The sequence below is a fragment of the Anabrus simplex genome, chromosome 4 (genome assembly GCF_040414725.1).
Source record: "Anabrus simplex isolate iqAnaSimp1 chromosome 4, ASM4041472v1, whole genome shotgun sequence".
In the NCBI taxonomy this organism is placed as follows: domain Eukaryota; kingdom Metazoa; phylum Arthropoda; class Insecta; order Orthoptera; family Tettigoniidae; genus Anabrus; species Anabrus simplex.
This window is the reverse complement of record NC_090268.1, coordinates 242,911,601-242,925,674: the sequence shown is the minus strand read 5'-3', so window position 1 is coordinate 242,925,674 and position 14,074 is coordinate 242,911,601. Positions and strand designations below refer to the sequence as shown.

Sequence of the window (14,074 nt, the reverse complement as noted above, 5' to 3'; positions counted from 1 at the left end):
ATTTACCCATTTGTACTTCCTCTAATAGCAATAATCACCACCACCACCACCACCACCACCACCACCACCACCACCACCCTCTAATAAACGTTCCCCAACCTTTTCTTTATCATCTCCCATTCATCTATCAATTACTACGGCAAGTTGTTTCGAGATGAACCTCACATTGCAATTTTCTTTTATTATATCTTCCTATTTTTAATATATTTTTATTTGGCTTTATTCTTTTTAATGTTTTAAATTACTCTCAAACTTATATATCTACTTTGAATTTGACAAAATTAAATCCTACACTGTTTTCCTAAGACTTCAATTACGTCACCTTTTACTCTTCGGCCTGAGAAACAAATGCCTACAAGACCTGTCTAGCAACGACTCTACATAAGTGCATACTTGACTTGCTTGTGAACTTCAACTATATTTGTTTTCGGCGCAAGACAATGATGTTCTGTTTACTCTCTTGACTGCGATCATTGTGTTTTGGACATTAACTGAATTGCTACGATATGAATCAATGTTAATTTTTTGCCTGTGTTCAATGTATTAGTTGTTTTAAGATCTTTATATCTTGCCCTACTTTACTATTTGGCTGATGATGACATTTGTAATGTGTCGAAACCGGTCCCAATAAACAAGTTGTGACTTCTTTTTAGTTCAACTTACAACGAAGTATTGAAAGGTGGATCCTTCTTATATTGTACATCTTCTTATTGCCTTCATACAAGGCGAAACATGTACCACTATTAGTTAACAGATCTATGTAACCAAGACTAGACTTTGTATTGATTAGGTGGTCTATTTAACAAATAACTTAAGTGTTATTATTCCAATCAAATATCAATAACGGACCGAAAATGATATTTATTACATGTAATCTGACAGTGATGCCGACAACGATATGGAGGGAATTGAGTAACCTATCTCTCTTCCGCAAGCAACATTGATGAGTACATCAGCCTTCAGAATTGTATTGAATAACATCTTGATTCAATCTGGTGATTGTATAAATGTTGTATTCTTCTTACAATATGTTAGAGATTATTTGAACTAGTTATCGATCTTGCGATTCCTTGACTGACTTTTTTTTTTTTTTGCGACTAGTACCACAACGTGCATGTGGCCGGACTTGTTATTCTTATCTCCCAGGTAATTTGAGATAGGGGTATAAGCGGTAACAGCGAAAATTCGTGATGCAATAAGTGAGGTATTTTTATATAGATTTAATACAATGTGCATCGGGACTTCGAATTTATGATGCACTAAATGGGAAAACGTGTTAATAAGGAACGCACTAACAACGTTTCACTGTATATAACAACAAAGAGATGTCATGCCATAGCCAGTACGTCTTTTGACTAGTACAACATTATTACATGGTATGGGACTGGTACATCTATCATCAAATTAAAGATGGTAAATATTGCACAGAAAACAGTTAAAATTAGCTACGATTTCAATAAAACTTCACTGAAAGCCTTAATGGAATTGAATGGTCTATTGTTATGTATGACGTCACGCTGGGAGCAGACTGTGCTGCCGCTTTTTACATCCAGTGCTGTGCAAATTTTAACTGCAATTTTATTATATCCAGTCGGCTGTGTTCAGTCCAATTACTTGAAACAAGTTACCATGCGCTTTTAAAACAGTAACTGTACTAGCCTATATGCCGAGATAATAGTTGAAAAAAACGTTACTCAGGGAACATGCTCAAAGGCTGACATGTTTTGACAAGCTTACTTGCACATCCTCACGATAGCGAGTGTAATTATCTTCAATCATAGACATTCTTTTTTCAACTGCAAATCTCATGTCAAATTTGTAGTCAGCCTGATGAACTAGTAGGAGATGTGCGCACTGTTTTCCTGCATCAGCTTGTTTGTGTGCCAGTTCTGCCATTCATCCTTCGCTTTCTCACACGTTGTCATGAAGGCCACTGTGAACTTGATCGGATCCCTGTGCCGAGATGGCAGTATGTCACACACTTACAATTAACACATTACTGATGTGGTGTTGTCAATAATAAAACAGAAAAATAATCATTAACACATTAATGCATACTGTATGAAATAAGTAATGTTGCCTGTGTTGCCATTGATGCTTTCACGGCCCGTACTTATAGACATGATACTGTATACGCTTTTGGGCTTATGTCGTGTCAAGAAAATAAGATGAAATTCTCTACATTTTGCAGAGAACTGTGCTCTGCATCATCAGAAGAAAATCTCAACTGTCCACAAGAAAGGCTTCTTAAACAATGACTTTTTGACATGAAGACATTATAACACAAGTGGAAAAGGTACGTTCATTCGTCACCAGATGGCTCCCGGACGTGGCACATGGCTAGCGTACGAAGCGGAAGCTGACCGAACTATCAGAAATAGTCTAAGAGGGTCACATAACATGTGTACGTAACATAACCACATTGACACATGCCTGGAATGAAACATCTGGCGATGAGGAACGTACGAATTTGGAAAACACACCGAAACGAAATAACAATAGTGAAGGGACAGCTAAGGGAACTACCTACGTAAATACTGACTGGCTGGCAACCAGGTATTACTTAATTGATAGCCAGTGTCCCTATTGAAATTGTTAGGATTTCTACGTATTTCCACAGCTTCCCGTATAATCCAGGACCTAGACACTAGACACTGAGGTGGAAGCTCTTGCCTTCATGTTGGTTAGTGACTTTTAAAAAGATGACAACAGTAGTGATTTATCATCTGATTCTGGTGATGGAACAACTTCAATCACACCTTCTACTTCAGGCATGTTTTCTACTCAGTTATCACTTTGTCTTCGATGATTCGACTAAAGGTGAAGAGTATGAGGATGAAGACCAGGTGCCTCAAACACCAAGCAGAATACTAAATTGGAAAAAGAAGAATCCGAATCTGAAGAAACATAATTTCGATGCAGCTAATTCCTGACTGAAAAGTTTCTTTCAGCTGTTTTTTAATACATTTAACCACAGATCCCGTACAGTGGGCTCAGTGAGCCACTCGCTGCTTGCATCCGGAGGGTCACGCCACCGTACTCACCACACCGGAGTGAAGGGGTTCATGAGTATCTTGGAGGCATGTGTTAATACTGATAGTGTTCTATAACTGGTGCAGTCAACTGCCCTTCCTATCTTAGGTATGCTGAAATCTTCTGACACGATTCCTCTGTTGAAGCATTCATTTATTACTCTGAATAATTGGTCCTTCATGTTATTACCTAAATTTTTCAGAAATTCTGCTGGGATGTCATCAACACCGGTTGCTTTTCCTTCTTTCAGACTCCGAAGGGCATGTTCAAATTCATGTCTCATGATTGGAGGACCTTCCATTTCTCTCCCACACTCATTGACGTCTTCAATTAGATTATTTCCATTCTTAAAGTCCTTATCATCGTACAGTTCTTCTATGTATTCTTTCCAGCAAGCACAAATCTTATCATTGTCTATCAGTAATTTTCCTTCTTTATTTTTTACTACTGCAGATTTTGTTCTAGTTTTGTACTGAAGGGCACTGATTTTCTTATAAACTTGATCCTATTTTCCCTTTTTTTTTAACTTCTATCTGTTCAGCAATGCCTTTGGTCCATTTCTCTTTTCCTTCTCTGCATTTGGTTGTGATGTGATTTTTAATCCTTTCATAGTCATCTACATTGTTTTCCTTCCTGAGCTTATTCCTTTCTTGAATTAGGTTCAGTATTTCTTCTGTCATCCAAAGTTTTCCGGGCTCCGATTTCCTTTCTCCTAAAAGCTCATTTGTTGCTTTAATTATCGCCATCTTGATGTTATTCCACTGTATTGGCTCATCACTTCCATTATCTACTTTATTGGTGTGTTCTTCAAAAGTTGTTGCTTCTTTCAGTCCTACTCTCCACTTCTAACTATCTCTATCAGGACCTGAATAGCTGTGGCACGATTTTATCCAGTTCCTGTATCTTTGCTTCATCAGTATATTATCCTTTGTCTGGCGCCTTTCACGTGTACCTTCTTCTGACAGGAACTTCAAATAATGTATTTGTAATAAGCATATCATTTTGACTGTAGAAATCTACGAAAGTTTCACCTCCTTTATATGTTTCCCCCAAGGCGAAAATTCCCTACTGTCTTATTGCCTGTATGGGACCCCACTATTGCATTAAAATCGCCCATTATTGCGACATTATCTTTTTCTTTAGTCAGTTTTAATAGTTCTTCAATATCTTCATACATAGTCTCCTCTTCTTCAAAGTCAAGAACCGATGTTGGGAAATATGTCTGAATTATTACCAATTCCACAGGTGCACTATTAATTTACATCATTAACCGGTCGCTAATATGGTAGGTTCTGCAAACATTATTTGACCATTTTCCCCTTACTATAAGTGCCACTCCATGCTTTCCTCTTTTCCCTCCGCCACTATAAATTACTCTAAACTCATCGCTGTAGAAGTCTCCATTTCCTTCCCTTCTTGTCTCACATATACCTCATATATATATATATCATTCTTCCTCATCTGGTCTGTCACTTCATCCAGTTTCCCCGCTTTCAATAGCATTCGTATATTCCATGTTCCCATCTTCATAGCGGTTCTAGAGGGTTTTCGCTTGCTAATGACCTGATAAGCCCTCTTACCCCTCCTGCCAGATTTTGGGTTCCGAAACCCATGATCCGCAGTTAATGTTTCCTCATTAATGTCAGCTTCCATGGTTGTAATATAATATGAATGGAAAGTTTAGTGAGGCTGCAGTACAAGATTTGCAGAAATCTGGCAAATATCTCCAGCATTTTTAATGGGATTTTTATTGAAAAAATTACAATGTTTCTTCAAAAACTTGTTAACAAATTTGGAGACTTTTTAGGTACGGCCATTTTTAAAATTGATAATAGGTCTCGTGGGAATGCCATTTTTATGGCTTTTTGGCTAATTCTTGCTAATGGAATACTCAGATTCATATTGATGAGTTTTCGGATTTCATGCTGAGAATGAAAGATGTAATTTTTAGGATTTGTTTTAAACCCCTTTGAATTTTATCAGGAGTGGTATCCAAAAAATTTGTTCAGCTTTTTTAATATAGTCACGTTTGTGCATTATGACAGTAATGTTCCCCTTATCGGCCTTTGTAATTATTAAGTGTTTGTATTTAATTTTTTTGTTTGAGATTGTTAAAGATCTTTTTAAACATACCTGCCAACTATACAAAACCAGAAATCAAGAGATTTTGATATGAAAATCAGGAAAAATCAGGAGATACAATTGGTCAAAACTGCTTATTCTACATGTCTTGCACAATACAGGAGTATTATCAACTCATGCTCCACACGTGTAAATCAGTTGTGCACTTAGATGCCATTATTTAGTAAATGCATAGATTAATATCTTGCATCACGGGCCCACGCGATTATGCGAAGCACAAAGCAGTTTTTATCAAGTAATAAATTAAAATTTGCCAGAATTGTCTCCAAATGGCTCCTAAAATCTCTAGAGAAGTCACTAGTCACTATCCTTGAAATTATGTTACTAAATTACCAAAATAGACTCCAAATCTAGCGACTAGTCTCTAGAATCGACTAGAATGATGTGAATGAACACGAATATAGCATAGGAAAACATAAAACGGTCCACCTAGGTTTAAACGAATATAGCATGCGAGATCGAGAGATTTACAAGTTTCAATAAACATCACACATTCGTTTGCATTTCTCGTATTAATAAACGTCAATATATCATTTAAATTCCAGGAATGTAATCTCAACATCAGCGAAACCAAGACAGTGGTGATGGCAGTCAAGAGAGATAGGTATCCAGCAAATATAAAACTAGGAGACCACCAGCGGATAGTTTTCCTTACCTTGGAAGTGTTATCTCCAGTGATAATTTGGCCAGAAGGAAATTACAGAGTACAAAAGGGATCAGAATTCCACCAACAAGTAAGAACACTTTCATGGAATGACAATTCCAAAACTGGCCAAACTGATGATGTTTAACAGCTATTTCATACCAATACTGACCTATGGTATTGAAGCATGCACCATCACAAAAAGAGGAAGACTGCAAGCATCAGAGATGAAATTTCTTAGATCCACCATCCAGAAGACCAAGATGGACAAGTTAAGAAATGAGGAGGTAAGGAAAAAGGCCGGAATAAAGATATCCCTATTAGACCAAACCAGCACATCCAGACTACAGTGATATGGGCACGTGATGAGAATGGAGCCTACAAGAACAGCTAGAATAAATTTGGAAATACAGGTGGAAGGGAAAAGACCTGCAGGAAGGCCTAAAACCCGATGGATGGACATGATCAAGGTTGATCTAGTTACCAGAGGATGGACAGTGGATTATGATCTCTGTGACAAGTTGTATACGGACAGGAAGAAGTGGAACATGCCCATTAACAGTTCCCGGGAAACTGGAACGTACAGTGATGATGATTTCATTTGAAAGTGATCAATGAGCGAAGGACTTCCGGTCACTAAAGTACAATGCTGAAATGGCGGCATTTGAAAACAAATGTTTGAAGTTCACCAAAAAATTAGCTAAAATCGGGAGAAATAATAGAATAATCAGGAAGCAGGAAAAACTGTCATAAATCAGGAGTCTCCTGCCTAAATCAGGAAAGTTGGCAGGTATGTTTTAAGAATTTGGGGTGTTTTCGAATTGTGGGAGTAGATCAAATTGGGTAGTTATTTCCGAACATCAAACCTAATTTCTTCCTGCTTCTCCAACAGTAACTTGGTAATAGCTTGCTCGACTTCCGCTTTCATAGTTATTGAGTTCATCAATTTAGATGAACTGGGCCAATTGTGTTTGGGAACCTTTTCAAAGATACTAGTTTCGATATCATCAAAATGCATGTCAGTCAGATTTTTGATGGGGGGGATGGAAGATTTGTTCATCATTGGAATCACCTGGATTACTTGCTCTCAAAGGATGGTCATATCAAAAGAATTTTGTTGTGTGGGAGGGGAGTACTTCTACTTTTTTTTGTCTAGAATGTCCTGCTTCTTGGAGAATATATTATGAATGTTAGTTTTCGCAGATCTCTGAAAAAGAGACCAATTCTAAAAGGACCAATGTTGAAGCAGTACTCGGATATGCTTCAAACAACTGACTTCAAAATGTATTTTTTCCTACAAAGGAATTTTATTTCATTCCTAAGTAGGATGACAAACTCTTAAGTTTTCAAATGGAGGACAGACTCTTAATAAAAGGACTTTTCATAAAAATGTTCTAAAAATGGAGGACAAATGGAATTTTAATATTTACATATAAAATTTAGTAATGCATACCTTATAACTGTTATGTTGATGAAGATGCTGAAGTAGTAGCTATTTTATGCTGATATGTATCGACTACACCCACTTTTGACAGCAAAGATGAATTATTTTCTTGTAATAAATAACTGTATAACTCCCCACATGACATGTTTTTAAAGTTGTACTTCACTATTATAATACCCTTAACAAACTCGGTCAGCAAACGGTTTCTTTCTTCTGACCACTGTGTATTAATCAGGGAAAACACACTTTCAATGGTTGCATTGCAACCTGGAATAGCGAAATAAAGCTGACAAATTTTAAGCAGCTCACTAAACGTTTCAATGTCAGGGCTATATTTGAAAAACTCACATCACTGCTTATCTAATGTTGTATGATTTATTAATTTCGGAACTCCTAGTGTAATTCTGAACATTGCAAAATTGATCAAAAAGTTTAGAATCGTCTATCTCCACACCTTTAGAGCGCAAATACTCGAGACAAGGAAGAACATCTTCAAACTGAATGTCTTTCATACTATGAAGCTTCATCCATTGGAAACATTTAAATTCTTCCATCATAGGGTTACACCACTTTAACAGATATTGAATGCATGTTTCATAAAAACCAACAACATGTTCTACAAATGCAATGCATTCTCTTTCGAAGCCATTTTCAGTGATGGATTTCAGAAACTTTTTGACTTTAAGAGGTATGAATTTATTTTCCATCCTATCATTCAGTGAGGCCAGAGTTGAACCTAATATATCACAAACTTCTGCTATAGAGAGCGTTTCTTTTTCAATGTATGAAATTTTGTTGTGAAAAATGTGCATTGTGGAATGAACAAACCACAGGTAAAGTTCAAAAAACTCATTTTCAAAAAAGGACCTAATTATAGCAGGAACAGAATTTGAAGGCTGACGAAGAAAGTACGACTTTAGAGCTGCAAACAGTTTTAGCATTCTTTCTATTGCAGGAAACAAACTTAACCACCTTGTTTTGCTGTGACACAAAAGCTGTTCATAATTTATTTCAACAAACTTGCAGAATTCTTTGAGTAGTTCAGTGCGAATTGTATAGATATGGAAATAATTGAAGACTTTTGAAAGTATACTCACTACATCAACTGGCAGTACATCAGCACCTTGTTGCAAACAATTATGCAATACATGTGCTGGACATCCAACCGCGATTATATGTTCATTTAATTTACTTTTAAGTGCTGTAAATACGTTTTTGCCTTCTCTACGATTAATCCCTCCAAAATTTACATTTGCATTGCCTCCACTAAAAGCAATACATTTAGCAGAAATATTATGCTTCTTTAAAATCTTGGAAACATAATTGTACATTGTCTCTGAAGTTTCATTAGGACATGTTTGTAGTTCTAAGACTTTAGTTTGAATACATTTTCTTTATAGTCGAAATATTGTATAACAATAAGAAAAAGCTTCGAAGCATCATGGTTGCTAGCATCACTACCCACTCCGAACAAAGGAATACTATTATTCAATGTTTTAGTGATAATGTCAATGGAATGAGCGGCGATTACATTACTTATGATATCTTCAGTTTTGGTTCTAGCGCATGACATTTTGTTAGCAATCTCACAATCTGCAAACAGCACTTTGTCCAACTTTGATGTGCAGTCCATAGACCTATACGACTGATGGTGAGAAACAGTGTGACATGCCAACGTTGCCTCTGTTGCCCGAACTTTTCTGTCTAGTGGGGGATGTTTAATCGGGAAAAATGAATATACATTACTGCTAGAAGAACTGCTTCTAATTGTTTTTCTATGCTTTTCTCTATGACTCTCGAGATCACCTGCACCTTTGTTTCCAACAGTTACATAACAGTTACAAATAACATTTCACCTCACTTTCGTTGCGTCCCTCTCTAAAACAAGGGTACTTCTATTTCAGTTTCTCCGAGAACTTATATTTCCTCTTTTGTGCCTCGCCACTTTTGAGTGATGACATACTGATATTATTCAAATTTCATAATAAAATCACAAACACTCCACTCACTCAGAAGGTCCGAATCCAACTAGCACAAAAACAAAACTACGTAATACCGCAGCCAGCATTACTTGACTGGTGAATCCCCGCCGAGAATTCCCCGGCCCCAACCGAGCATGTTCAGATTACGTCGGGCGGTGTCCCCATTTTGGTGATAGGCCCTATAGACAGCTCTAACTTAAGATATGATTTATTATTGAGTAAATGACGTAGTCTGATAGGGATATCCAGAATATGGACTGAGATACAGGAAGTGCAACAAAAACAGCTTTGCAACAGAGAAAACAATAGGAAACTGAATGACTAAGAATACAACATATAAAAAGCCGGACATTTAATAGCAAATAATAAATGCCTGCCGGACAGAGGATAAGCATGAAAGACAAGGACATGTCCAGCAAATGCTGGACGGTTGGTCACCCTATTCCTAAGCCACAATGCATTAGATTTTTATTGGGTTTTATACTGGCAATATGAAAGTTTTTGATTTTTCTGCACAAAGTCCAATTATTTAGGAACAAGGTCATTAGTTAAACAATTTTTAAGGAAAGTTATGTCTTTGCCAATTTTTGTTTTATAAAATAATTTTCGTCGCTAAGACACTGATAGGTCTTATGGCAACGATGAGATAGGAAAGGACTAGGAGTGGGAAGGAAGTGGCCATGGCCTTAATTAAGGTACAGCCCCCAGGATTCGCCTGGTGTGAAAATGGGAAAACACAGAAAACTATCTTCAGGGCTGCCGACAGTGGGGTTCAAATATTTACTAATTTTTGAGATCCTTATCTTGATATTCAACTATGTGTTAGTTGTTCTGTTTGCTTGGTTAGCATGGTCACCACAAGAAAATATGGAGTTATGCGTAACTCGAGAAATTTTGGATGTATTTATTGTAGCAGTTTGTTACGAACTGCCATGAATCTTACCATACTTTTGTCATTACGCTGAAGATAGCTCTCAAATATAGATGAGAAACATGTCCCTTTCCTAAATATAAAAAAGAATAAAAAATTTAACCCTCTTAGTGCCACGCCATGCTAAGAATGCCACCCGCTTTACGAACAAATTGCAAGTCTGAACAAGATGAACCATAATTCTCCTAATTCTAAATCCAGATAATTGATTATTACCTATCCCAAATTGCTCAGAAAGTTTGACTGTATTGATCATCATCATCATCATCATCACCATCTGCAGTTTCCAGCTGTTGGCCAGGTCTGCTTACTGTACTGATATTGATGGCAAATAATTCCAACTATGGTCACATTTAAGGAAGAAAATGTTTTTTTTCCTGGGATTTAGCATGGAGCAGATTATATTTTTCAAGTTCAGACCTACAAAAATTACCTGAAATACGTAGAAAGATGTGTTAGGATGTCTTATGATGTGTACTTGCTTGTAGTCAGATGTACAAGAAATCTGAGATATTCTGCCTAGTATTTATTGAAATTATTTTAACACTACATGAAAATCATGTATGTATTTACACTTTTTCAGTCACTACCACTTTTAACACTTGTGGACACCCAAGCATAATGGGCAGAGCCCCCGTTTGCACTTTACGCACTGTTAATGGGATCTCTTTACTGGTCCACCATCTTTTTTGCTACACACGGCACATCGTTTTTAGGTTATGTCCCAGAAGTTTTTTCAGTAGCACTCCAGGAGAACTTGGATCTGTCGAATGTTGTGCTGGAGAAAAGAGGTTCTTTTCCGACATCCAGTCATTTTCGTGTTCAAGAATAATGGAAGATGTAAATTTTAACCTCATAATTTTCTTGGTAGAGGAGTTTTCCTTACAGATAATTTATGCATTCAGCACTATTCTTGCAAATGTTGAAAAGAACCTTCTTCCAAAACTTGAGTGTATAGCATCATATCGAACCATCAACACCCCCTATAAATTTGTTGTACTGGTGTATAATTGTTGGTTTCATTACCTCTTTAGGAGGTCTGTTCCTTCTTGGTCTCTTGCTTTCAGCAATGGAATGCGTGGACAAGAACAAAACTGGATGTTTTTTCGATTTTTCTTCCGGCAGCCAGCTCATCCTTTCTAAAGTACCTAGCCTCACCAATAGCAAATTTACCTTTCAGTTCTGAAGGGATATCCTTCCTGTTTTGCCGGAGAGTAGCTGTGAAGTATATGCCCTTAGAAAAAAATGCTGGGCCAGACTAATCATAATAAAGAAATTGTCCGTTACCACATGATAGCCCTTTAGTAGGTAGTTGCCTATCGTCAGTAATTTAGTCACAACAAGAAAAGCTAAACCATGTTTCTGTACATTTTTTCTTATCAACATTGCTCTTTGCTCCGCGGTAGAGGAAGAAACCCAAACAATAATGTGATATTGAATCGCACAGCATCCAGAATTTTATCCCCCCATTTGTGATTTTTTTTTTTTTTTTTTTTCTTAAGATACTGCAACAAAAAGGAATTACTTCTTGTTCCAACAAGTAACTCGTCAATGCTAAGGTGTTGGCGAGAAGTGTAATGGTGTCTGAACAAATTGTTGGCGTGATCCACAAGAGGACTGAAGCGAGCACATGGGTCATATTTCTCATGGCCTGGTGGAAACAATGAATCACTATTAACAAGGTGGAAGAATTTCAGTATTAGCTGGAATCTGTTCCTTGAGAACATCTTTGAAAACCATAGGATGACTCGAGAATCAGTGTTCCAGTATGAAGATATTGTTGGTCTGCGAGTAATTCCCATCTCTAACAATACAGCGATAAAACCTTTCATTTCCTTTAGAATAACAGGCCGCCACTGCTTTACGCATGGATTCGGCTTCAATTGTCGTGCTGACCTCAAGAATAGAGTAGCATATCTATTAGTTTCTGTCACCATTAGCTGTCACAGAGCCTGAGTAAAGAAGAGATAAAAATGCGAAATACGTTTCGCCTTTCAAGGCGGGACATGCTTTGGACCTGGATTTTCCAAGTAGACAGGTACAGGGTGATAACGAGAATCACTCCCTATGACAACCTCTCGAAACACAGATTTTTGGGGAGCATTACTGCTATCACCATCACCGTTATCCTCATTATCAGGTCCGTCATTTGCTCCATCACTAAATTTGGAATCCTCCAAGCTTTCAGATATATTCGCAGCACTTACATGCGCAGTTCCTGCCATAACCTCACTACTGTCACTGTCCGAGTCATTATTCTCAGAATTACTCCCATTAAAGGGTGAAGTGTTCAAATACTCCACTAACTCTGCATTGTTCGTGCACACATCATCATCAGCATCATGCTATGCTGCCATTTTCACTAGTTACTTAGCGACACTTCATAAAACATACACCAAGTTCAAGCAGTCATAAAACTCGAACAAGCAAACGTAGTGACAATCTGCATGCAATAATGAAAATTCTGTGCCTTTATTATCCTACAACAACCAGTTTTTCCACCCATCAACGAAACAATACTCAGTAATTAGTGTTTATTAAGACACTAGCGAGAAGAGCGTAATCACGCTCCCGGCAATTTTTGCGGGAGTCGGGAGGAGCACAAGTGCACTCCTCGGCACTCAAAGGGTTAAGTATTGCAAAGGTGTAGTTTACTCAAACACTCTTAAAACTTGCTCAAGGTTGACAATATGGACTAATTATGAAGTTCAGTTATTGTGGTGCCCATATCAAGAAATGCGACTCGAGAGCAGACATTGAATTTAGCTTCTATCACAACAGATCACTTTACACAGTCTTTGACATGACTGTATTTAGCAATACATGTATTATAACAGCACATAATAAAACGCACATCTGTGAAATGGTCCATTCATCTTCATACAACTGCAGAGTCTTTTTTCTGTGCAAGATTAGCTCATTTTACATTCTTGACATGTATGCAGCAAACCGAGCAATATCAACTTTAAGGACTAACAGTATTAGATGCATTGCATATCTTCATGAATTATGAGGGGCTAGTGGAGCACTCTGTATATAGTTAATTAGCATGCTTTTTCTTATCCACTGTACACCTCTACCAAAGGAACTTACTGTTACCAGAAAAAGACAATACACACCTTACCAGTACCAGTCCTGAGCCCCTCCAACAAGACTATGTGCCCACGTTTGCCAGTACCATCCAATGCCTTTACACTATGAGGCGTCTCGTACGGTGATTCAGCAAATGATATAAAACGCAGAACATTCGACACAGAGGGACCTGATCGAGTACTCCATGAACTGATAGTCCATTCAAATTCAACACCTTCTAAAGTTGTAAATTCATTACCTGAAAGAAAGGAAAACTTTTGCAATCTGAAGTGACCAAAGAAATTTTTAAAATTCTATCTAAGAAAGTTATCAGTAACATAGAGAAATCACTATTTACTGGTGTAAAGAAAAGCACTTAAAACTTTGTCCCCATTATAGACAGAAGAGGATACGCAACAATACATTTTCCTCTACCCTGTAGAAAAGAAAATAACAATAAAAGAACACTTCATAGTGAGGTCTAAATTGGATTCCTGATCAAATATCACAAAAGGCTGCCTAGAAAAAGGCATGCTCAGTTCACCTGGAAGGATGGAAGTCAAAAAAATTTAAAACCATTTCGACATTTGGATTTGCACATGGCCCTGATGTTCACCCGGCCTATACTAACAATAAGCAACAGATTAATTCCTGAGGACAAACGCAGCCAGGCATAGATATAACCACTATCTTTCCGTACTTTACAATAACCTTATCTTTTTTATTTGTTTTTGTATCATTTTTGTCCCATTAAATTTTTATACTTTCTTACCGAGGTCTAGGCAGGACTTGATTATCTAAGAAAATCGAATCATAGAAATAATAAA

General features: G+C 37.2%; 1 protein-coding gene across 1 annotated transcript in view; it reads right to left on the bottom strand.

The window, feature by feature from the left end:
* Positions 1–14,074, bottom strand: part of Gp210 (nucleoporin 210) — a 461,410-nt gene that overhangs the window by 376,931 nt on the left and 70,405 nt on the right. Inside the window, exon 3 of the mRNA XM_067145468.2 lies at positions 13,295–13,506. Within this exon, the coding sequence (XP_067001569.2) occupies positions 13,295–13,506 (212 nt within the window). The remainder of the gene's footprint in view (positions 1–13,294; positions 13,507–14,074) is intronic.